Source organism: Perca flavescens, chromosome 4 (assembly GCF_004354835.1).
Source record: "Perca flavescens isolate YP-PL-M2 chromosome 4, PFLA_1.0, whole genome shotgun sequence".
Lineage (NCBI taxonomy): Eukaryota > Metazoa > Chordata > Actinopteri > Perciformes > Percidae > Perca > Perca flavescens.
This window is the reverse complement of record NC_041334.1, coordinates 38,059,360-38,084,804: the sequence shown is the minus strand read 5'-3', so window position 1 is coordinate 38,084,804 and position 25,445 is coordinate 38,059,360. Positions and strand designations below refer to the sequence as shown.

Here is a 25,445-nt window from a genome sequence, read left to right as displayed (position 1 = left end):
TTAATCGATCAGTTGTTTTGGTCTATCAAATGTCAGAAAATGGTGAAACGTGGATCAGTGTTTGCCTAGATGAGCTCCTCAAATGTCTTGATTTGTCCACAACTCAAAGATATTCAGTTTACTGTCACAGAGGAGAGAAGATACTAGAAACATTAGCATTTAAGGAGCTGGAATCAGATTTTAATTATTTTATTTTTTTCATAAAAAATGACTTAAAGGTCCAATGTGTGGGAGTTTCTCCCATCTAGTGTTGAGATCATATATCACAACTCTACACCACTTAGTTCAAAGTAGGTATTCCAGCTATGGTAGCCTTCACGCTTCAAAAAGCCGGTCTCTTGCTCTTTTCAATCTCCTTTTTCTTTTTCTGGGCGAAGAAAAAGATTTCTGTTGCTGAAATTTGGATTTTGAATACGCATGGTCCTCCGTGTTTCCCTCTTCAAACTTACCACCGGGGCCGGGAAGCTACGATACCCGTTAGCAGCATTAGAAGCAGCAGCTGTGAGTTTATCATGTTACAGCGAAAACGTGAAAGGTGGAGCAGTATGTCCTGTATGTCCCTTACACACACACACACACACACACACACACACACACACAGAAAGGTGGAGCAGTATGTCCTGTATGTCCCTTACACACACACACACACACACACACACACACACACACACACACAGAAAGGTGGAGCAGTATGTCCTGTATGTCCCTTACACACACACACACACACACACACACACACACACACACACACAGAAAGGTGGAGCAGTATGTCCTGTATGTCCCTTACACACACACACACACACACACACACACACACACACACACACACAGAAAGGTGGAGCAGTATGTCCTGTATGTCCCTTACACACACACACACACACACACAGAAAGGTGGAGCAGTATGTCCTGTATGTCCCTTACACACACACACACACACACACACAGAAAGGTGGAGCAGTATGTCCCTTACACACACACACACACACACACACACAAAGGTGGAGCAGTATGTCCCTTACACACACACATACACACACACACAGAAAGGTGGAGCAGTATGTCCCTTACACACACACACATACACACACACACAGAAAGGTGGAGCAGTATGTCCTGTATGTCCCTTACACACACACACACACACACACACACACACACAGAAAGGTGGAGCAGTATGTCCCTTACACACACACATACACACACACACATAAAGGTGGAGCAGTATGTCCCTTACACACACACATACACACACACACACATAAAGGTGGAGCAGTATGTCCCTTACACACACACATACACACACACACATAAAGGTGGAGCAGTATGTCCTGTATGTCCCTCACCGGCTAACGTATTTCTAGATGAACATGAATATGGAGCGTCTACCCCAGTTCATGCTAACACAAATGTTACATTTCAAGCCAAAAGGAAGACTTGGAATTGATGGTGGAGGTAAATATTCATGAAAAAGGGAACAGGCAACACAGATTTAGATAATGAAAAACTAAACACGTTACACACTGGACCTTTAAACGGATTAATCAATTATCAAAATAGTTGAGGATTAATATATTAGTTGACAGCTAATCGATTCGTCTTTGCAGCTCTACTTGAACCCCTTAATGATTGGTCAGAGGAATTCTCTGTTTTATGATTTACCTTCATGATCTTGACGTAGACTTTCTCATGCTCCTCAGCAGATTTGGCCAGCCTAGTCTTGAGACTAGTAACCGTCCTCTCCAGGTGATCACGGTGGCGACCGAATGCCCTCTGAATATCTTCATCCACACTGCTTTTCTCCGCCTTGGAAAAGAGCACATGCACATGGTTTGCGTACGCCCCGCATGTCTTACAGTGTGTAAAAGTTACAACTTTCAATAAAAACTCAACTGGAATTAAACCCTGCACTCTTACGGTGTTAGATTGTTGGTGCGATGAACGCTCAGTCCCAAGTCTGCTCGAAAGGAAGGGCTACTCTATACGAACGGTGCCATGTCATCTCTCTGACGCTCCATTGTTCCGACCTCTCAATAACCTGATAAATTCCCTTTGGTCCTACAGCCGACTAGCCTGACGAGCCAGACCCACACCCAGATGTTGGGTCTGGGAACTCACCATTGGCAGGGCTCAATCCGATGGGCGGGATAAACGGTTGTCTTTCAAATTCCCTCTGCACGTGTTAGATTAAACTTTTGTCGTATCCGGTCGGCAAAACTCCGAACCCATCTTCCTTTTTTAAGAATGACTTCAGTGCCGTTCTTTGTTCTTTTCTCAAAGAAACGCTGAACTCCAAGTCTTCCAGAAGACCTCTGTTCCCAGCAGCAGCAGCCATAAGCCCCGCCCACCGACTCTATACACGATGTGATTGGCCTGACTAGAGTTTTGTTTTTCCAGCTCGCAAGCCAACAGAGAGTTCCTAGACCCCCCCTGGCTGCAAATTAAATATGCTGACGCTAGGGTGTGTCTAGATTTCTAGGCTAACAGCCCACTAGTCCGACGTATTACGAATCACAGTACTGCCACGCCAAGACCCGCCCTTCAACAGCATTCATTGGCCAGGCGTCCATGCTTACGCAAGGTAACGTAACCCCATTGGTTCAGGTCCTAATCCCCTGACCAATCGGCTATCCTAACCTGAACCACTCAAGGTCTAATGCCTAACCCCAACCAATCGAGCTGCTTCGTAGGGCGGGTCTTGGCGTAGCCATAGTGGGATTTGTAATTTCGCCACCAAAGGGAAGTCGGACTAGTGGGCTGTAGGACCAAAGGGAATTTTTTGGGTTATTGAGAAGTCAGAACAATGGAGCGTCTGAGAAATGGGCCGTCCCCACATGAACCACTCACCCCGTCGGTCTGCGGTACGTAGCGGGCGTAGATCATCTGCACGCTGTCCTTCAGTTTCCTCGGCTCCTGGATGAAGCCAACACAGTTATGGAGGTCTGCCTTGAGCCGCTGAAGATGTGTCTCCAAATCTTTCACCTGTCCACAGAGAAGAAATCAAAGGTTCACGCTTTTTCACATCTATCGTCACGTCGTAATCCACCTGTTGGTTTCTATTGGCCCGTCTGGGGGTGAGGGGAGGGGCTCAATGAGAGACTGCTGAAGATGATTGTGTTTTCTGGCTCGTCGTAAAGTTTCCCCACGTAGTTTGTGTTAAAGGTCCCATGACATGGTGCTCTTTGGTTGTTTCCGTGGTCAAACCAGCCGACAGTCAAGGTGACCAGAGCAGGCGACAATGTCCGATCATTTTAATGAAATGAGCTGGTTTAACCACGGAGATGCAAGAAAAATGCAGCAGTCCAGAACCATAGACAGTATATAATGGACCAATAGACCCCGTTGCTCTGGACGGAGCTTTTTTTTTCTAAAGATTTCGGCCTTTATTTTGATAGGAAAGCTGAAGACATGAAAGGGGAGACACGTAGGGAAGGGCCGCAGGTCGGAGTCAAACCTCTTTATTTACCAACTGAGCTATCCGGGCGTCCTCTTTCTCTTTCAATGTTGTTGAAAGCTTATGAAGGAGCTTTCTCAGATATGTGTTTTTTTTTATATATCCTAGGCTATTTATTTCAGATAACTTTTATTTTTATGTGTTGCAGCTGTATGATTTCAAACTTGTAAAGGAAATCCTTTCTTTGCATTTTATTTTAATCACAATCTGTTTTAATAAAAGAGCTTGTGAAAAGTGTCTTTGACTTGAACATTTAGCCCACTTTGTAAAAAAATACAGAGCTATATATCGTGTATCGCCATTCAGCGTTACGGCGTTGCAAGGAAAAATTTGGGTGCACCTAAATTTTGTGCTGGTGCACCTAAATAAAAAAAGTTAGGCGCACCAGTGCAACTAAGGCAAAAAGTTAGTGTGGAGCCCTGAGAGGGCAAATCGCTCCAAGTTTACTACCTCACCAACTGATTCGGACCAAAGCAAACGAACTACAGGTGTGAAAACGCCCTAACATGAAACAGCCCCACATCGCCAAACCCACCAGACTCAATACTCGATTGATAACTGCGTCACTGTTCTTAGAAGATCCGATGAAGCTCGTTGCGGAGAGAGAGAGAAGGAAAAACAGAGAGGTGCGCTCAGAAAAGCTAGAAAATCTAGAGACCGACAAAACCTGTTGGCAATCCTTGATGATGGGTATCTTTATGAAAGATATAGATCTTCAGCGGAGGGAGTTATGCATCTTTGTTGGCCGTATTTGGCCAATGCAACGCATCGGTTTGAATTAGGCTATGTTTTTATAATTATTTTTTATTTGCTACCAAGATTACCACAGCCAGGGTTGCAAGTGAAAGAATACGCTACAGCAACGAAAGTTATGGAGTGCACAAGTGTAATTATGGTCAGATCTAGTTTAATTTAATGTGAATGTCTGCCACATATCTGCCTCTTAGTTCCATGAGAGGAGAGAGAGAAACAAGACTCCAGTCAACATTTGACAATATCATATAAAACAGCTGTTACTAGCTTCCAACTGTAATAAAGCTGGAAAAGCATCATGTAAGCAAGGATTACATGACGATACATGTAATCCCAATAGTTTGTTGCAGCATAGAAACCGAGTGTTAGTTACATGCTCACTTTCTGCATCTCCTTATGCATCTCCTTGTCTCTGGTCCTCAGTTTGAGCCTCAGGTCAGAGACGGCGAGCTTCAGCTGAGTGTTGCTTTGGTCGATTTGCACCAGCTCCTCCTCCAGCTGTGAAACAGGGAAGAAACAGCAAATGGCTACTGTCAACGCAAAGAGATGGTTTATGTTGACAAGTCAGCGACATGTGCCCAAGCAGTTCACCTGAGTGAGTATAGTGTAGTAGTCTTAGGGCCCTGTCTTGCACCCAGTGCAGCGTAAAGCCCGACGTAAGTGTCTTTGCTAGTTTAAGATCTTTGCTAGTTGTCAATTTCCCATCCAGCGCCTAGTCCTTTAAATAGCAAATGCACCTGTGCCCATCTATGGCCCATGGGCGTGCTGGTCTTACAGGGAGGTGTGTTCAGGTGCATTCTGGGCGTGCTGGTCTTACAGGGAGGTGTGTTCAGGTGCTTTCTGGGCGTGCTGGTCTTACAGGGAGGTGCGTGCTGGTCTTACAGGGAGGTGTGTTCAGGTGCATTCTGGGCGTGCTGGTCTTACAGGGAGGTGTGTTCAGGTGCATTCTGGGCGTGCTGGTCTTACAGGGAGGTGTGTTCAGGTGCATTCTGGGCGTGCTGGTCTTACAGGGAGGTGTGTTCAGGTGCATTCTGGGCGTATTGCTATCTTGAGGCAGCGGGAAGTGACCAACAAAAACCTGGTCTAAAGTCAATAACGCAGCATTTCATTGTTATTTTAACAGAGCATTAGTAAGATGCTCCTAGACTCGTGCACAGCGCGCGCACTATGATCAACCAACTATTTTGATAATAGATTAATCGGTTTGAGTCATTTTTTTATTTTATTTTTTATGGAAAGTAAAACTTCTCTAATTCCAGCTTCTTAAATGTGGATATTTTCTAGTTTCTTCAGTCCTAAAAAACTTCATAAAATGGAAACATAACTAATCAAAGTTGTTTAAGTGTTCGTTGTTTCAGTAAATGTTTGAATGAAAGCTGACTATATTCTGTAATGTAGAATGCTGGAGCTTTTACCTCACCACACACACACACACACACACACACACACACACACACACACACACACACACACACACACACACACACACACACACCACACACACACACACACACACACACACACACACACAGGTTTGTGGCACTATCTTTGTGGGGACCCGTCATTGACATAATGCATTCCCTAGCCCCTTACACTAACCTTAACCATCACAACTAAATGCCTAACCTTAACCCACCCTCACTTTAACCATAACCTAATTATATCCCTAATCCTAAAACCAAGTCTTAACTCTCAAACAGCCCTTAAAACTTGTGGGGGCCCCACAAAGCTGTCAGGACCCCACAAGTATACTGGACTCCCAGTTTTTGGACCCCACGAATATAGTTAAACAAGCACACACACACACACACACACACACACACACACACACACACACACACACACACACACACACACACACACACACCTGATGGATCCGCTCCTTCTTCTCAGCAATGTCATCTTGTTGAGGCTCAGTCTGTTTCTTCAAATCGTTTAACTGGAAATCCAGAACAAACTTCAACTTCTCCAGTTCCTGGTTCTTCTTCTTCAAGCCGGAGATGGTCTTATCCTGTATGTGAGAAGGAATTTAGTTTTAGAAAATGGGTCTTTTTCTGTGTTGACTTACTTTTTTCAATCAATTTTTAATATCTAATATTGTCATGACTCTGCAGCAGGACATAACCTCCAGACTGAGGCCCTGTTTACACGAAATATGCTCGCGGGTGAAAACGACAAAACAGATGTACCTTTCGTTTAGACTTGGTGGATTGCATTTCACACACTTTTGCGTCACCATATGCACGCAGATTTCCCCCTCTATAACGCTCGTCTAAACGCGGAATAAAAAGTGAGAACGCAACGCCACTTTTGCGTTTTCTCTTCAGATGGTTTCCGTCTAAACACAGCCTGAGAGCTAGTCACTTTTCAAAAAGGTTAAGGAGGACCTAATATTTCATGTATGTTGAAACACTGTCTCACAATACGGACCATACATACGGCCGTCATCTAAGTCTAAATTAAATCATATGATAACGTATTCAGAGAGCATCTCTCGGACCAAAACTTTCATCAACTGCAGGTCCATGGTCTTTTTCCAGTAAGTATTCAACCAGCTTCAAGATTAATCATGACCTTACAAAAAAAATTTCATTCAGGATCATACCGTCGTCCACTCGTGTATTTCTGTTGAACAGTTTTTTTTTCCCCAGCAACAACACAATGTTCACAATGTTGAAGTATTCAACCATTTTTTAGTTTTGAGCAAAAACATTGGATAAAAGGGAAAATGGCAAGGATATAGGGCAATAACAAAAAATGCAAATAAAATCTATCAAAATCTGTCTGGATTTCAATCTAATCTATTTTAATTAGAGCCCGACCGATATTATCGGCCGATATTTGGCATTTTGCAAACTATCGATATCGGCATTTATAATGGCCGATAAATGAATATTTAAAAAATAAAATAAAAACGGACAAAACCCCCTTCAACCATGTTCTGAGTGCTGGCGTTGCGTAGTTTGTCCACCAGAGGGCGCTCTACAACAAGTGTTTCTGTTCAAAGGACTTTAAGTTTCATACAAGTTTGTATTTTTACACATTTTATTTATCAGAACTTTAATATATTAATCTTATTAGTTCCTCTGTTCTGTTGTGACAATAAAACAAACACGTTTCTTTTTAAAATGCATTATCATATTATTTTAGTGAGGACTCATAAATAACTACAAATAACTAATGTTTTGTTACGCGTTTCTGGATTTTTTTTATTTTTTAGCTATACGTATATTGGCCGATATATTGGAATAATTATTAATACATTTTTGTATCGATATCAGCCTTAAAAAAGTTTTATCGGTCGGGCTCTAATTTGAATCCAAAATGTTGAAGCCACCTTGTCCTGGCTGGTCTTTTCGTGTCCAGAGATCTGCCGCTTCAGGTCCTCGATGTCACTCTCCAGGGAGCGGATCAACCCCAGCAGCCTCTGGCGCTCCTGCTTCAGCTTGTTTATATCCGTGCATCGGTCATCGATCTGTCTCTGCAGACTGTAGAACTGGGATCACACAGATCACCCACCAACAAGGAAGAAGAAACACAAAGAGCAGGTTACACCAGAGACAGAGAGGGACGAAGAAAGAGAAAGAAATGAATCAGACGACAGGAGCTATGCTCACCTTTTGTGTCATGAGACCAGTTTCTCCTTTCAGATTCGTGTTGATCTCTTTCTCAGTGTGCAATTTCTTCTCGTATTTGATTTGGATGTCATGGATCTTCCTCTCCTCATCCTCCTCGACTTGCTTTATGATCTCTTTAAACTCACGGCTCTGCTGCTGGGCCTCCTCCTGACACTGCACAAAGACACAAGAACGTCACTGGTCCGGCGTCCCTTCTCTTCTTCATGTGACACTATCTAAGAGAGCTCAAGCTTGCTAAGAGCATCTCTTCTGACTCCATGCATGTTTTGAGTTATGAATACTAACTTTTGCCTTCTAAAACAGGTGATTTAGAGTCCCTTCGTTTGGATACAACAGGCTCAAGAACTCTTTAATACAGTCTTGTCCTGTTGCTACACCAAAATCAGTGTGCTGCCAATTTATATCTGGATCCGAGGACTTCATGAAACATGTTTCTTTGTCATGGCTGTTGATGTGTTTTCATCTTTGTACTACGTGTGTAATGGCTGTCTAACTCTGTGTGTACTTTACTTTTTTTTTGAGCGGAGCTGTTTGGGAACGCAAAATAAATTTAAGTGTTAACTGACAATAAAGTTGTATTGTATCGTATCTGGTCACTAGAGCTGTGCTGACTGTATCATATTTCTCCATATCTGTGATCTCTGTGTCCCAACCAGCAGCGGCAGGAGGCCGCCCACCAAGACACTGGTTCTGTCCGAGGTTTCTGCTGCTCTTTAATGTTTTATGTAAAGCACTTTGAATTGCCCTGTTGCTGAAATGTGCTGTACAAATAAAGCTGCCTTGCCTTGCCTTGTTGCACCAAATACTTGCACTTGAGGCGGGAAATGTTGGGTCTTTGGAAATTATAGAGTGTGGTCTAGACCTACTCCATCTGTAAAGTGTCCTGAGATAACTCCTGTTGTGATTTGACACTATAAATACAACTGAACTGTCTCCTCCTGACTTACCTGAACCAGGAGCTGAGTCTTCTCCTGCAGCCTGGCCTCGTAGCGCTGCGTCAGCTCCTGCAGGGACTGGACTTTGCGCTCCTCTGCATCCTTCAGCTGCTTCTCATAGTCTTCTTGCATTCTTAGATTTTTTTGCTGAAGGTCCTGGTACCTCTCGTGCTCCACAATCAGCTTCTGGCTGTAGGATAACTCTGCGTGTGATTGATTGATTGATTTGTTAATAAATAGTACAAACAAACTGCGTTTTCATTTTTGAGAGGCAACTTGAGACAAAAACAATCTCTGTCCAAACAAGAGTTGTAGCTCCAGTAGCAGAACTAATCTCTTTCCATATTAACACGTCTGTCAACGCACATCACACAACCATTCACACACACTGGGCATGTGCGCGTGTCGGTGTAAACACGAAGCTGATTGTCTGACGTGACCCTGCGGTTGAAAATCATGGATATATACGTTTAAAATACAGAAAATGGAGAAAAGTAAGAGCAGGGATTTATTTGCTCGGGCCGACAACGAGGTGGAACTTTTGCTGAAATGTCTGTACGCTACCTAACCGATAAGACTGAATGATACAGTGTCTTTTCCAAATGTTTCCGTTTGTGCCCATCCAGACTACAAAGCAATCCCGGAGTTTTCAAACCAAAACGGGGGCAGCAGTGTTTCCAAATGTCTGTTTAAAGCCCCTGACGCACCAACCTGACGGCCTGATCAGTCTCCCCGAGGTCCAAAAAGTTCCTCAGAACTCACCGAAGCGACGCAGACTTGAGTGTACGTTCTGCGAGTGTGCGAGACATAATACGTCTCCATAACAGCAGGCGGCGCTAATCTGTATTCTCGCCCAAAAAATTCAAACCGGCAGCTGATTGGACGAAAACATCACGTGGGTCTGGCTGCTCCCGGATTTTTCAACCGGGCATAATGGCGACTTTGTTCTGAATACGATCTCATATTGTACTAAAATAGTTAATCGGAACGTGTTTCTGAAACAGGCCGTGCAGATGCTGAATCTGTCTTCATTTCAGATCAACAAAGGTCAGTTTAAAAGATTTTCGTCAGATTTTGAGAGGCGTTCGTCACGCTCATCCCGCTCGTCATTTCCGGGTTGGCACTCCACCAATCAGATTGGTCATGGAGTCCGACTGCCCGCCTTTAAGTCAGGTCGGCCAAAATGAAAGCCGGCGGCTCCTCTGACTGACAACGGCACAGAACACACCGAACAGACTCGAGTCACTGACTTTGCCAGACTGTTGATGGACGATTATCGGGTTGGTGTGTCAGCGCCATTAGGAAATGAATGGAAATTGATTTATTTGAAACAGGGACAATGCACAAATAAACATTTAACTTGTTAAACAGAAGAATATGTCTTGGGCCAGGTTATAGCAACACTTGCTAATTTCCACCTGTAGTCCCTGGGCAGGTATGACAAATTAAAAAAAAACAATTTACAATTTTAAATAAAAAATATCACAAAACTATATATAAATGACATGATGTGCATAGTAATTAAGAACAAACTTTTTAGTAAAAACAGGGGCGCTATCAGCCCACTCACTCTCTCTTTCTCCCCCCTCCCAGCACACACACTCAGCAGCAGCTTAGGCACATTAGAGTACATGCAACTCCAGATATTCATTCATACAAGGATACACACACACACACACACACACACACACACACATAAATACAATATCTTATAGATGTGAGCAAACTTGTTTGCTCAACAACCAACTCTTTGTTAGGCATGAGAAGGTGTGAGAATTTGTACATAAAATATATTCCGTGGAAAGGGCATTCCACTGCCTCATGGCAACACATAAATTGGGTTTTACGTTGTGGGATGCTACACTCCCCCCTTGTAACACTTTGAGTTGTTCACAGTTGTTATTTTCAGAGGGGGAGCAGTGGCACTGTATATGATTCCATGTAACAAAGACACATTTGACTTATTATCAAAACTAAGTAGATCATATTTGACAATGATGATAATGACGTGTTTTTTTGTCATGAATCTTAAGGCAGTTTTTATACAAAGATTCCAAGGGTTTTATGACTGTTTTACATGCCTGAGACCAGGATGTTATGCAGTATAAAAAGTGGGGGCTGATCATTGCATTTAAGTATGTAATTAGATGCTTCAGTGGTGAGAGAGTTTCTTATGTATCTAAAGTTTGTATCTAAAACACCGGGTTACTATGGACGCGACGTGGAAAAGTAGCGAAAGATATTCCTTTTTAAACCAAAACATTACCAAAACCTACATCTACTAACTACAAAACACGGTTACAATGTCCCTGGATTGTGCTGACACGGATCCAGTCCTCTTCTCACCTAAATCCTTAAGGTCTTTGGAGTTTTTCACAGTGAGCTCTGCAGAACTCTTCTGGTGCTCCCGTTCCTGCTTCTCCATCTCTGTCTTCATGATCTGTAGGAACAGAGCATGTTATAAATAGAGAAGGGGGGCCATACATGCAAATAGTTTTTCTACATTATTTTCTTAATTTCTTTTGAACGTACCACTAGAAACAGGGTTTCTACAGGTTTCACCAAGACTTTTTAAGACCTTTTTAAGAACATTATGAATGAAATTTAAGACTTAGCCTATATCATGCCATAAAAAAGCGTTACATTGACGTAGGAAAATTAAGACCTGTTTAAAATTATTGAAGACCTAGAACACAATACTTAAGCAAATATTAGACTTCTTAAGGCCTCTTCCACACAGCCTGCATGGCGTGAGCGTGGCGTTTCTGTTGGGTGTCAGTTGCGTGGCGGCTGCATGGATTTTTCTACGTCTTTACCCACCAGAAAGGTGTCTGACTGCTGCTGCTGCTGCTGCTAGCCTCGTCTGGATGTTTCCCGTAAACATAAACATAAATATATACTGATCTGATTACAGCAAAGACAACATCGGCAGTATTGACGGCAGAATAGGCTACAGAATATTTCGTTCTGTATTGACATTTGAAAAATCACTAATTATTTGCTATTTTTTTCATTACATTTATATATCTTCACTTATGTAAAAACCTTGAGACTTTCAAACATCAACATGTCATTTATTAACAAGGATTAGTGTCAAAATGACCTATAAACATCTTTTTGTATTCTATCTTGCCTGGAAACGCTTCCAACACACAAAAATAGGCATCGGCTCTATTTCTAGCATGCACGCATTTTCGGGGCGGCTCGAGCCATGAGACATGCGTGTCAGGCAGTGTGCACGCTCTAACCTGTTAACATGGGAGCCGAAATATAAACTGACACGCTCACGCCACGCAGCCAGTGTGTAGCCAGCCTAAAATTTAGATTTTGACATTTTAGACTTTTTAAGACCCTGCGTAAACCCTATAGAAAGTAGTGGATTAATGTTAATATTCATAGTAATTACATACAGGCATTGTTGGTTTCTGATAATCATTTTGACCCTAAACTGTAGCGGTGCGGAGTATATTTGGAGTAGAGCTGTCTGGTAGACCAGCAGACCTGTTGCGTTGTTTTTAGAGATTCTATTTGCTGGGTAAACTTTTCAGAAAGCTCCTTCATCTTCTCATTGTAGCTCATGTCCTTCAGGCGGAGCTGGTACTCGTTCTCCATCTGCAGCTCCTCCAGACGCATCTTTAGCTCCAGCATGTTCTGCGTCTGCAACACAGACACACAGGAACATTGGATTGGATACTTGCTTTATACGTTACTATAACTATAACAACCAAAAGGTTGTTTGCACGTGACGTTACATCCGTTCATCTTGGCGGAGCGAAGAGCAAATGGGGTTCAGGAAATACTCGTTTTAACGTTACATAGCAACACAAAAAGGCCAAAGGTTTGCATTGTTTTTGGTTGTTCAAACCATTCAAACAGAGACACTGCGTAGAGCTTCTACACAGAACCCAAAGTAATCGTTCATAAGGGGGGAAAATGTAAAGAAAATTATCTAACAACCTTCGCCTGTGGTAAGGAGGAGTCAGAGGTAAAGTGACGTTATATTTGGTTATGGGTATTTATGTCCCATATATTTATGTGGTTTAATGTAGATAAGTACTTCCTTCATCTTTAACGCTAAAGTTACTGGTTCTTTGTTTTACAGTATATATTTACCAAACAAACACACACCAAACACACATTTTAACCATTTATTTATGTCCACATGAAGAAAATGGTACAGGGACACAAATATTACGGATGCAGTACAATACGCAAACTCATGGACCAGTGGCACGCAGCAGGTTTTCACAATCACTTAATAAGCTCAATACTCAGTTCTTAAGGGTAGAAGTAGCAACATCTCCGCCATACGTGGCGGCTGCCAATAATAGCAGATATGGCACAATACTTTGCAAGCTGTTTAGCTGTTTCTTTTTGGCCATCCCAAGTTGTTGCAGCCCTCTTACTACCAACCTGTGTGTGTGTGTCCTAGGCTACCAAATATGAAAACAAGTAGTCTGCACCTATAGCCCAGCTCTGAGATGGTGTTTAGGAGTGGTTGGTATTTAACTACCTTGGTGTAGAAAGCCTACCTCCAGCCTACCTCCAAAATGTACACCTCACTGGACTCCTCATTGATAATAACACACACACACACACACACACACACACACACACACACACACACACACACACACACACACACACACCTTCTCCTCCAGGTCTGACTTGGTTACGAGGATCTCTTCGGTGTGGATGATCTGCCTGCTGCTCTTCAGTCCTCGGCCATCCTTATCGATGACCTTCCACATCAGCAGGCAGCCATCTTCAGACACTGTGAACAGGAACTGATCGTCAAACGTGATCACCATCTGAGGACACACAAAGTTAGCCAGTTAGTCAGACTTTATTTTTCAGCTATACAACGAGAGATCATTTCTCAATCGCAAAATATTCAAATCACATTCAAAGGGGATGGATTTCTGCCTTTCTGTCAGTTTAGTGTGTGCATCAACAGTTTAGACTAGAGATCTTCAACAGAGGGTATGGGAACCCTTGGGGGTCCTCAGAGTTACTGCAGGGGGGCCACCTGCCACCACTTAATTTTAAAAGGTCTTAACATGAATCCAACATATTATTAGCAAACGTAAATCAGCCTCTTTGTGAAAAAGCATTGACAATAGGCTCACTGGACTATAGGTAATTAAGTCATTTACTGTTTCACTGTGCCACATGTATGCTTAACATTAAAACATGATTTTTAAAATCATGCCAACAATTATTATGTGAATAGCATAGTATTATATGCCCAAAAACCAACCTTGGTGATGGGGCCACAGTGAGCCTGGTACATGATCCATTCCTTCTGGATTGGCAACGGGTATTTAATGGCTCGGATGGTTCCACTGGACGTCCCGGTGAAGACAACCCTACCAGAGTGGGACACTGCCACAGCAGTGTGTGCTACCTCATCAGCAGGAACCTCCCTCAGGACCTGTGGAACCAATAAAATACTCAATTGGGAGGACAACAATAATGGTAAACATATTTAATATTTAGTGCAGAGGAATATGCAAGAAGAAGGTTATAGCCTTTATAATATAGTAAATCCCTTGCTTCTTTTGGCTTAAGAGCAATGGATACATTTCCACAGGTGTGGCCCAGTGCGGGCTGGTCCTTTTCTGGAAGTTTTATTATTGTTTTTTTTGACATACTATACTATGACTTTTTTATCACTTTTTCGACATACTATGCTATGACTTTTTTGCTACGTCTGCTACTTGGGCGGAGTGATTTGCTTGCAGCACCTGAAGCACTGTGGTGAGGAGCAGAAAGTAGCAGTGCTTCGCCTTTCTGAGAATATAGTTCCCAGTATGTATACGGTTAGGAGATGGCTGTGTGTCATGTGACCTTGTTATTTGTACACGCTGTGACTATACAAATCACAACATGTAAATAGGAAAATGTTGGCGTTATTTTGTCACTTATTGGGAGCAGTAGGCTAGATGGAGCCGGTTACTTCCAGGATCTGTGCTAAGCTAGGCTAGATGGAGCCGGTTACTTCCAGGATCTGTGCTAAGCTAGGCTAGATTGAGCCAGTTACCTCCAGGATCTGTGCTAAGCTAGGCTAGATGGAGCCGGTTACTTCCAGGATCTGTGCTAAGCTAGGCTAGATTGAGCCAGTTACCTCCAGGATCTGTGCTAAGCTAGGCTAGCGGTGGGTGTGCCAGACAGAGTTACAACACAAACGGAGATGAGAAGGGTCTGTATGGACTTATCTAACTCTGGGGGATACGGTGAATAAGCTAAAGTCCCAATGAGTCTGCTTGTTCCTTTAAAGGAATACATCAGAGCACGTTTTTCTCCCATCCCAGAATGCTGTGTGGACTAGGAACACCCTCCTTCGCAGCGCTGTGGAGGAAGGTCTGGCAATGCGAGACTATTACTGACCTGACAATCTTGGATCTCCTTCAGTGTGAGGTCTGTTCCCACAGCCAAGATGGTCTTGCAGTCTGAAGAGAAGGCAACATCTGTGTAGCTACAGGACTTGAGGACACTCTCAGATTCACGTTTGCCAGTCTGCGTGTTCCACTCGTACACGGCGCCATCCATCCCGCATGACACAAGCCGGCTGTCGTCCAGACTCCATTCAATGCCTCGTATCTGCACAAAAAGTTTGTACTGAACTATAGCCTTTTGGAGAGGCATGGTTAAAGCTGACTTTTGGGCTGACTTTGGACACTGCCCTGTGTGTGGTGGAATTTCCAGAAACACTTTGTTGTTATTTCACATGCTGTATTAAACACTCTCGTGCCTGACTTACCTTTCCATTGTGGCCCTTCAGATTGAGGATGTTCTCAAAATAGGTGACGGAGTAGATGTGGATGACATTTCCATTGACAGCTGCAAACATGTGGCCACCGTGGCTAAAAGCACACTAAGGTGTGGAGAGAGAAAGTGAAAAAAAAAATGGTAAGAGCTGAAAAGTGCATTAAGTCATCAATCAACACACATGCAAAGAGCCATTCCCACTCCCTATTGTACGTTCTGTCAACCTGAACAAACTGGAACGTTCCTGCACATGGTCTGGGAGTGTGAACAGGTGCATGAGTTCTGGCATAAAACAACATCAATACTATCTGATGTGATAGGATGTTGAATTCCTACTGACCGGTTGTTTTGTTATTTAATGATGACTCTAAATTACACCTGCTGGAGAAACAGAGGCTAGCCGGCTTAACTGCAACTAAGAAAATGATGGCTCAAAGGGTGGGGGATGAGAGAGGGTTTTTGTTCTTGTTAATTTTTTGTTTCTCTGTTCTGTGCACCATCCAATATTACCTGGCACATATTGTGGAATGTGTTCTGTATGTCTGAATGAAAAATGGTGCTCATAAAAAAAAATGATCTAAAAAACAAATCATCACACATGCAAATATAACCCACCTCCCTGCAGCCGCGCACAGTGAACTCCTTGAAGGTGCGGATGTCGTCGATAAGCAGGTTCATCAGCCTGAGTTTGTCTGAAAAGCCCACCAGGATGAAGAGGCCAGTGGGGTGCAGAGCCACGCTGTACGCCTCCTCCTGGAACTCCTTGTACAGCTCCAACACTCTAGTAACAATTTACAGAGAGAGGCACAGATGGACACAGTAGCAAGTCCTTAGGCTCTTTGATTACTGCCATGTAGGTTCCGTATAGATACATACTACTGAACACTGGGCTTGATAATTCACTTTCCTAAATTTTTAATACCAGAAGAGCTTGATTTTTAGGGCCTCTACAAACGGGACCGCACCTGCCCCCTTCCAGGTCAGAACTGTAAAATGATTTCTTCTTTTCCTCCTTCAGGGATGCCCCTGTGCCTAGTTTCCACAATAATCGCTGGAACATCCGGCACTGCGATGTGTGTTGCCGTTGTCTAACTCTGTTCTCTTCGGGAAACAATACATTTTGAGCAAGCTACATGCTGAAAATGGCAAGTTTTGAAGAAATTTTGGATCTTGCGACCTGGCAGGCCTGCTTGGTTCTTTCGGGGAATGATTGTAGAGATTTACAAAGAATCTGTTTATGGCATTTACTCTCTAACTGGGACTGATTGGTGGGATTACTGTGGATGAAGTACACACATAAATACACATAAACAAAAGAGCAACGGACTTGGGTGTGATTTTGTCTCTTACTTTGTGTCATAGTTCCAGATGCGGACAGAGTGGTCCAGAGAGCTGGTGGCTACCAGGGGCTTTCGGATGCAGACGGACAAGCCAGTGATGGACTTAGAGTGGAAGGGCTGCGATAGGAACTCAAAATGGATGTGTTCCTCCTGATGGATAAAGTTACAAAGGTTGACAGGGTCAGCCTAAGGATATAAAGCCAAGGGTAAGTTGCTTTGGTGTGTAAAACATGAGGGAAAGGAGGGAGGTGGATGAAGACAAGGGGAAGAAGAATGTGCCGAGGAAGCAATGTAAGGAGAAGAAGGAACAGACTGGCATAAAAGAAAGACTTAAAGGTGGAGTCTGGGTTCAAACTCAGCAAATATCTCCTCACAGGTCAGTGGATGTCCGTTCTGTGTGTGCGCTGAAAAAAACATTATGGTGTTCATACACAGCACTGTCTCTGTAAATGCGACACAAACAGACTTTCCCCATGAATTTATTAAAAAAACAAACACAGTGGGAACGAGAGGGTTGGTAAATCTGGCACGTGCGGCACATGCTAGCATGCTGGCACATGACAACCTTCCGTATTTTGCTAGAGCCCTCCACACAATCTATGCCTCCACATCTGTTACCTTGCACGGCAAGATCACACGAGAATCGCAGGATCACTTATCACACGAAAATCCATCTTTTCAGGCTTCAAGTAATGCGTTTGTGTCCAAACAGCAGCAGAACGCACCAATCAGCGTCCAGTAAGGGAGCTACTGGCAGCTACGAGCTGTTTAAGTGTGCGTGACAGCCGTGACTGTTTACGGTATTTCTTTCGAAAGTGCCTTTCCCAAACAGATTCCAATGGCTTCATGGATGGTTCTGTGTTAACAAACCACGGGGCTACTGCTGGTTTAAGCAGTGTTATTGGTAGTGCTGCTGGTAGAGGTGACTGTACCTTAGAGCTGGGCGATATGGAGAAAATCAAATATCACAATATCTTTTACCAAATACCTCAATAACGATATTGTGGCGATATTGTAGGGTTGACAATTGGTGCTTTCACAAAACATGCACACAATGAGATTTTTTGATAAATAATCATCAGTTATGTTGATATAATGACTATGTGGGTAAAGGCAAATAACGGAGCAGCTTCTAACTTGTGTCATATCGGGATATTACGATATCCAAAATGTAAGACGATATCCAGCCTCATATATCGATATATTGCCCAGCCCTACTGTACCTTGTTAATCTCCAAAGAGGATAGGCTGAAGCTGTACAGCTGTCCTCTGTCTGTGCTGATGGCCAGAGTCTCCTCTGCTGGACTGATGCACATGGTGTCAATCTCCTGGCATTCAGCTGGGGTCAGCTCATTGCTGTATGGGTCTGGTGGGATCTGACAGAAAGTATAACATACTGTATATATGCTCACTATGAAACATACACAGAGCCAACAGTACCACTGTTTCCTGCATGAACACTTACCCGTATATCCTTGCTTCTTCTATAACTGTCCTCCTCATTCTTTTCAAAAAGGCAGACGGTGCCGGACCCCAAAGAGCATGCAAAGCCCTTGGAGTAGGACAGAATGGCTGTGATGCGAGGCACATTGGGACCTTCATCCACGTCAGTGTCTATGATCTTCTTTAGCTCCACTTGTCTGTGCAGTGAATTACTGAAAGACAGGGAGATTCAGCAAACACTAACAATTCAGTCAAGGGTGCAAAAAAACCCTATCTATAAGTTGGCTTGATTGACCAATGGCCAGGCAGGGAGTCTACTGCATCACTATTACACCCACATTCACAGTAAAAAATCCTGTTGATTTTTTTATTGCTAGTGAGAGTAGCAAAACACGCTTACAAAATAAAAAAAAATTTCAGCTTGACAAAAAGCTCTTTCCAGAGCTTTCAGCTACATCTCACGATCTTCATCAGTGGATAAAAAAAAAAAAAAGTCACTTTATTTGAATTTGATTCAAAACGACTGCTTCTGTTGTTGTGGATCTGGTAATAAAAAACATGAACGTTGGATAAACTTGAGTCCAAGTTGAGAGTAATTAAATCACCACCTTTGTTTGTTAGTAGGATCAACTCATTGTTGGTTTTTCGGTAGGATTTGTTGAGGATCGTTTCGGTAGGATTTGTTGAGGATCGTTTCGGTAGGATTTGTTGAGAATATACACAATGTATAAATTACATACTTACAAATTTAGACTTAACTGTCACGAATCTCTACGGCAGCATGGTGGCCCAATGGTTAGCACTGTGGCCTCACAGCAAGAAGATTCTAAGTTCAAATCCAGGTCTGTGTGGAGTTTGTATGTTCTCCCCATGTTTGCGTGGGTTTCCTCCAGGTGCTCTGGTTTCCCCCACCAACTAAAAACATTTTCTAGGTTCTCCAGTCAGTACCCTTGATCGAGGCAGCTCTGGAATTGGGCGCTGTAAATGGCTACCCGCTGCTCCCTTAAATGCAGAGAATGCATTTTGCTACATTTATGTGTATCTTTTACTTAGTCGAGGGGTTTTTATGGTTGTTTTTTATGTTTTCTATTTGTATTTCAATTTCCTTGTATTGTGACTTCTTGTGTTGAATTGCATTTTATTGTGAAGCACTTTGTGATTTTTATCTGTGAAAGGTGCTATGCAAATACACTTTACTTACTTACTTACTTTATAACCCAATCTGTGAAAAAAAACTATGTTAACACATTATTATTAATGCGGTCCAACTTCTGACCTGTCAGGCTGCTCCTGCACAGCCTTAGAAGCCATGTTAATCTCTCTTCGCAGGTCTCCAGACTCAAACACCAGCAGCCTGCCTGTGTCCGTTCCAGCGATCACCCGCTCCTCCGTCATCCAGGTATGACACAGGAAGTTGATGGACTCCACTTTTGGGAAGCTGCTCTGTTTCAGGGCTCCCTCTGAGTAGCGGAACAGCTTGAACACACCGGTTCCACTCACACAGAGCTGCATGTTGTTGTAAGGGTTGAAGCTGACCTGATGGGACATCGGGGGTGGGAATCACATGGGAACCTCACCATACGATACACACTAAATGGCTCACGATACGATAAACAATAGATGGCTAACGATACCGATTACATCACGACACAGCAATTCTGCAATACTCAATATATAGCCAGGCAATCCTATAATGATACATCACGATATCAGTCGAACCTTGGACACACAATGCCCGTGAAAAGCTTAAGTGCAGGTTTTCTCTCTTTATTCACTGCAAGTCAAAACTGTTAGAAAACAGCACAATTCTGCAGCAAGTTTTTCAGTCTGTAAATTAAAATGACCCAACTATACTATAGAGAAACTATGGCTGGGGGCATTGAGTATTTTCCTCAAACTGCTGTCTGCCTCCCGTTGAAAACCCCTTCCTTTTCGGTTGGTTAACTTCTGTTTAAGTCTCCCTCATTCATGTATTGAGCGCCACCTCGGGGAAATGGCAAAGCAGAGAAAACTATTTTGAGCACCTTATTTTATTACTTAAAATATCAATATTTGGCCTCAGTGTATCGATTATCGTCTCAATACATGCTCAGAGCACGAATGCCTGCACACACAAGAGCTGTGGCTGCATTTCTAACAGCATGGATGACTCACCTGGGTAACTGAATTGTTTGAGTTACCAGTCTTCACTGTTGCCAGGACTTTCTGTTTTTCCCAAAGCCAGAAGATCAGCATCCACTCTGGGCCACCTGTTTGGCCTATCAGGTACTTGGAATCAGGGGAGAAAGCCATGCATACAAACTCTTCAACAAGCATGTCTCCTGCAGTCAGAACTTTTCTCTTCCTGCCCTGCTCGTGCTGCAGGTCGAACACTGTGATGGTGGCCTTCTCGCCACACTCTGACACTGCCAGGTAACGCCGGTTGGCACTGATGGCCAGAGCACGCATGCCCTGGCTTTTCTCTGAGCCTGTAGAGACAACAGCAATTAATCAGTCATACTTTATTTATTTTTATATATTATTTATATTTTTTGGAAGGAGGCATTTCTATCTTTATTGGATAGGAAAGCTGCGATATGAAAGGGGAGAGAGAGGGGGAAGACATGCAGGAAAACTTTCACAGGTCATATTTTAACCCTGGACCTTCTGCATAGAGGAATAAACCTCTGCACATGTGCGCCCGCTCTACCAACTGAGCTAACCAGCCTTTATATATCACTTTTTATACATGCAAATGTAGCACAAAGTGCTTCATACAATATCCCCCCATACAATACATACAATACATACTATATATATATATATATATATATATATATATATATATATATATATATATATACATATATATATATATATATATATATATATATATATATATATATATATATATATACACTTCTCCGTGAACCATCACCTTATCGTGGTGGAGAGGTTTGTGTGTCTCTGTGAACCTGAGGGCTGTGTTGTCTGGAGCTTTGTGCTCCTGGTAGGGTCTCCCAAGGCAAAGTGGTCTCAGGTGAGGGGCCAGACAAAGAATGGTTCAAAAACCCCAATGAAGAAGCAAGGTAGAGATGGAGTGACCCTGCCCGGAGGAAGCCCGGGGCCCCGTCTGGAGCCAGGCCCAGACGGGCGGGCTCGTCCGGGCGAGCGCCTGGTGGCGGGTTTGCCACGGAGCCCGGCCGGGCACAGCCCGAACAAGCTACGTGGCTCCCATCTCTCCAGCCCATGGGCCCACCACCTGTGGGAGGAACCGTTGGGGTCGGGTGCGATGCCACATGGGTGGCAGTGAAGGTCAGGGGCCTCGACGGACCAGACCCGGGCGGCAGACGCTGGCTCTGGGGACGTGGAACGTCACCTCTCTGTGGGGGAAGGAGCCGGAACTGGTGCGGGAGGTGGGCGCTACCGGTTAGATCTGGTGGGGCTTACCTCTACGCACAGTCTCGGTTCTGGAACCATACTCCTGGATAGGGGTTGGACTCTTTTCTTCTCCGGAGTTGCCCAGGGTGTGAGGCGCCGGGCGGGTGTGGGGATACTCACAAGCCCCGGCTGAGCGCCCGCTGTGTTGGAGTTTACCCCGTGGACGAGAGGGTCGCCTCCCTCGCCTGCGGGTTGTGGGGGAAAACTCTGACTGTTGTTTGTGCATATGCACCAAACAGGAGTTCGGAGTATTCGGCCTTCTTGGAGACCTTGACTGGAGTCCTGCATGGGGCTCCAGTGGGGGACTCCATTGTTCTGCTGGGGACTTCAACGCACGTGGGCAATGATGGAGACACCTGGAGAGGCGTGATTGGGAGGAACGGCCTCCCTGATCTAAACCAGAGTGGTTGTTTGTTGTTGGACTTCTGTGCTAGTCATGGATTGTCTATAACGAACACCATGTTCGAACATAGGGATGCTCATAAGTGTACCTGGTACCAGAGCACCCTAGGCCGAAGGTCAATGATCGATTTCATAATCGTTTCATCTGATCTGAGGCCGTATGTTTTGGACACTTTCGGGTGAAGAGAGGGGCAGAGCTGTCAACCGATCACCATCTGGTGGTGAGTTGGGTCAGGGGTGGGGAAGACTCTGGACAGACCTGGTAAGCCCAAACGTGTAGTGCGGGTAAATTGGGAACGTCTGGAGGAGGCCCCTGTCCGACAGACTTTCAACTCACACCTCCGGCGGAGCTTTTCGTGCATCCCTGTGGAGGCTGGGGGCATTGAACCCGAGTGGACAATGTTCAAAGTTTCCATTGCTGAAGCTGCGGCGAGGAGCTGTGGTCTTAGGATCTTAGGTGCCTCAAGGGGCGGTAACCCACGAACACCGTGGTGGACACCAGTGGTCAGGGAAGCCGTCCGACTGAAGAAGGAGTCCTTCCGGGATATGTTATCTCGGAGGACTCCGGAGGCAGTTGCAGGGTACCGAAGGGCCGAAGGGCTGCAGCCTCTGCCGTGAAAGAGGCAAAGCAGCGGGTGTGGGAGAAGTTTGGAGAAGACATGGAGAAGGACTTTCGGTCGGCACCAAAGTGTTTCTGGAAAACTGTTCGCCACCTCAGGAGGGGGGGAAGGGGAACCATCCAAGCTGTGTACAGTAAGGATGGGACACTGTTGACCTCCACTGAGGAGGTAATAGGGCGGTGGAGGGAGCACTTTGAGGAACTCCTGAATCCGACTAATCGCCCTCTATGTTAGAGGCAGAGCTGGAGGATAACGGGGATTGTCGTCCGATTTCCCAGGCGGAAGTCACTGATGTAGTCAAACAACTACACAGTGGCAAAGCCCGGGGATTGATGAGATCCGTCCAGAAATGCTCAAGGCTCTGGGTGTGGAGGGGTTGTCCTGGTTGACACGCCTCTTCAACATTGCGTGGAAGTCTGGGACGGTGCCAAAGGAGTGGCAGACTGGGGTGGTGGTTCCTCTTTTTAAAAGGGGACCAGAGGGTGTGTGCCAATTATAGGGGTATCACACTTCTCAGCCTCCCTGGTAAAGTCTACTCCAAGGTGCTGGAAAGGAGGGTTCGGCCGATAGTCGAACCTCGGGTTGAGGAGGAACAATGCGGATTCCGTCCTGGTCGTGGAACAACGGACCAGCTCTTCACTCTCAAAGGATCCTGGAGGGAGCCTGGGAGTATGCCCAACCGGTCTACATGTGTTTTGTGGATTTGGAGAAGGCGTATGACCGGGTCCCCGGGAGATACTGTGGGAGGTGCTGCGGGAGTATGGGGTGAGGGGTCTCTACTCAGGGCCATCCAATCTCTGTATGACCAAAGTGAGAGCTGTGTCCGGGTTCTCGGTAGTAAGTCGGACTCGTTTCAGGTGAGGGTTGGCCTCCGCCAGGGCTGCGCTTTGTCACCAATCCTGTTTGTAATATTTATGGACAGGATATCGAGGCGTAGTCGGGGGGGAGGGTTGCAGTTTGGTGGGCTGGGGATCTCATCGCTGCTCTTTGCAGATGATGTGGTCCTGATGGCATCATCGGCCTGCGACCTTCAGCACTCACTGGATCGGTTCGCAACCGAGTGTCAAGCGGTTGGGATGAGGATCAGCACCTCTAAATCGGAGGCCATGGTTCTCAGCAGGAAACCGATGGAATGCCTTCTCCAGGTAGGGAATGAGTCCTTACCCCAAGTGAAGGAGTTCAAGTACCTTGGGGTTTTGTTCGCGAGTGAGGGGACAATGGAGCGGGAGATTGGTCGGAGAATCGGGCGCAGCGGGTGCGGTATTGCATTCAATCTATCGCACCGTTGTGACGAAAAGAGAGCTGAGCCAGAAGGCAAAGCTCTCGATCTACCGGTCAGTTTTCGTTCCTACCCTCACCTATGGTCATGAAGGCTGGGTCATGACCGAAAGAACGAGATCCAGGGTACAAGCGGCGAAATGGGTTTCCTCAGGAGGGTGGCTGGCGTCTCCCTTAGAGATAGGGTGAGAAGCTCAGTCATCCGTGAGGAGCTCGGAGTAGAGCCGCTGCTCCTTTGCGTCGAAAGGAGCCAGTTGAGGTGGTTCGGGCATCTGGTAAGGATGCCCCCTGGGCGCCTCCCTAGGGAGGTGTTCCAGGCACGTCCAGCTGGGAGGAGGCCTCGGGGAAGACCCAGGACTAGGTGGAGGGATTATATCTCCAACCTGGCCTGGGAACGCCTCGGGATCCCCCAGTCGGAGCTGGTTAATGTTGCTCGGGAAAGGGAAGTTTGGGGTCCCCTGCTGGAGCTGCTCCCCCCGCGACCCGACACCGGATAAGCGGACGAAGATGGATGGAGTACAGGCCAAAAGTTTGGACACACCTTCTCATTCAATGCATTTCCTTTTTATTTTCATGAATATTTACATTGTAGATTCTCACTGAAAGCATCAAAACTATGAATGAACACATATGGAATTATGTACTTAACCAAAAAGTGTGAAATAACTGAAAACATGTCTTATATTTAAGGGAAAAAATTCCACTAATTAACCCTGACAAGGCACACCTGTGAAGTGAAAAACCTTTCAAAAAAAGCAAAGGGTGGCTACTTTGAAGAATCTAAAATATAAGACATGTTTTTAGTTATTTCACACTTTTTTGTTAAGTACATAATTCCATATGTGTTCATTCATAGTTTTGATGCCTTCAGTGAGAATCTACAATGTAAATAGTTATGAAAATAAAGAAACACATTGAATGAGAAGGTGTGTCCAAACTTTTGGCCTGTACTGTATATATATATATATATATATATATATATATATATATATATATATATATATATATATATATAGGGGTGGGAATCACCAGAGGCTTATGATACAATATAATCACGATACTTATGTCACGATACGATGTTATTGCAATTTCAAACATATTGCAATATTCTGCGATATATTGTAATGTATTACCTTTTTTCCAACTTCAACTTTTTCCCAATTTCAAATGATGTCCCCAAAAGGAAACTTTGTCAACATCTGTTATCTTATCTAAAAAGATACATTTCTCTGTTTGTTCATCTCACTTCAATTTTATTGCTGCAAAATGGGATTGTCAAGCAGACAAACTGACCAACACATATATCATAATAAATCGATACTTGGCGTCTCTGTATCGATACAGTATTGCCACGGAAAATATTGCGATACTATGCTGTATCGATTTTTTTTCCC

General features: G+C 44.4%; 1 protein-coding gene across 1 annotated transcript in view; it reads right to left on the bottom strand.

The window, feature by feature from the left end:
* The window catches only part of cfap57 (cilia and flagella associated protein 57), a 30,067-nt gene that overhangs the window by 2,766 nt on the left and 1,856 nt on the right, over window positions 1-25,445 (bottom strand). Inside the window, exons 2-20 of the mRNA XM_028575573.1 lie at window positions 20,486-20,799; window positions 19,608-19,867; window positions 18,354-18,543; window positions 18,112-18,264; window positions 16,899-17,038; window positions 16,164-16,329; window positions 15,541-15,654; window positions 15,168-15,380; window positions 14,038-14,211; window positions 13,427-13,588; window positions 12,279-12,434; window positions 11,124-11,217; window positions 8,790-8,980; window positions 7,822-7,995; window positions 7,542-7,700; window positions 6,072-6,215; window positions 4,586-4,702; window positions 2,845-2,979; window positions 1,660-1,803 (exon numbers count right to left, since the gene is read on the bottom strand). Of these exons, the coding sequence (XP_028431374.1) occupies window positions 1,660-1,803; window positions 2,845-2,979; window positions 4,586-4,702; window positions 6,072-6,215; window positions 7,542-7,700; window positions 7,822-7,995; window positions 8,790-8,980; window positions 11,124-11,217; window positions 12,279-12,434; window positions 13,427-13,588; window positions 14,038-14,211; window positions 15,168-15,380; window positions 15,541-15,654; window positions 16,164-16,329; window positions 16,899-17,038; window positions 18,112-18,264; window positions 18,354-18,543; window positions 19,608-19,867; window positions 20,486-20,799 (3,200 nt within the window). The remainder of the gene's footprint in view (window positions 1-1,659; window positions 1,804-2,844; window positions 2,980-4,585; window positions 4,703-6,071; window positions 6,216-7,541; window positions 7,701-7,821; window positions 7,996-8,789; window positions 8,981-11,123; window positions 11,218-12,278; window positions 12,435-13,426; window positions 13,589-14,037; window positions 14,212-15,167; window positions 15,381-15,540; window positions 15,655-16,163; window positions 16,330-16,898; window positions 17,039-18,111; window positions 18,265-18,353; window positions 18,544-19,607; window positions 19,868-20,485; window positions 20,800-25,445) is intronic.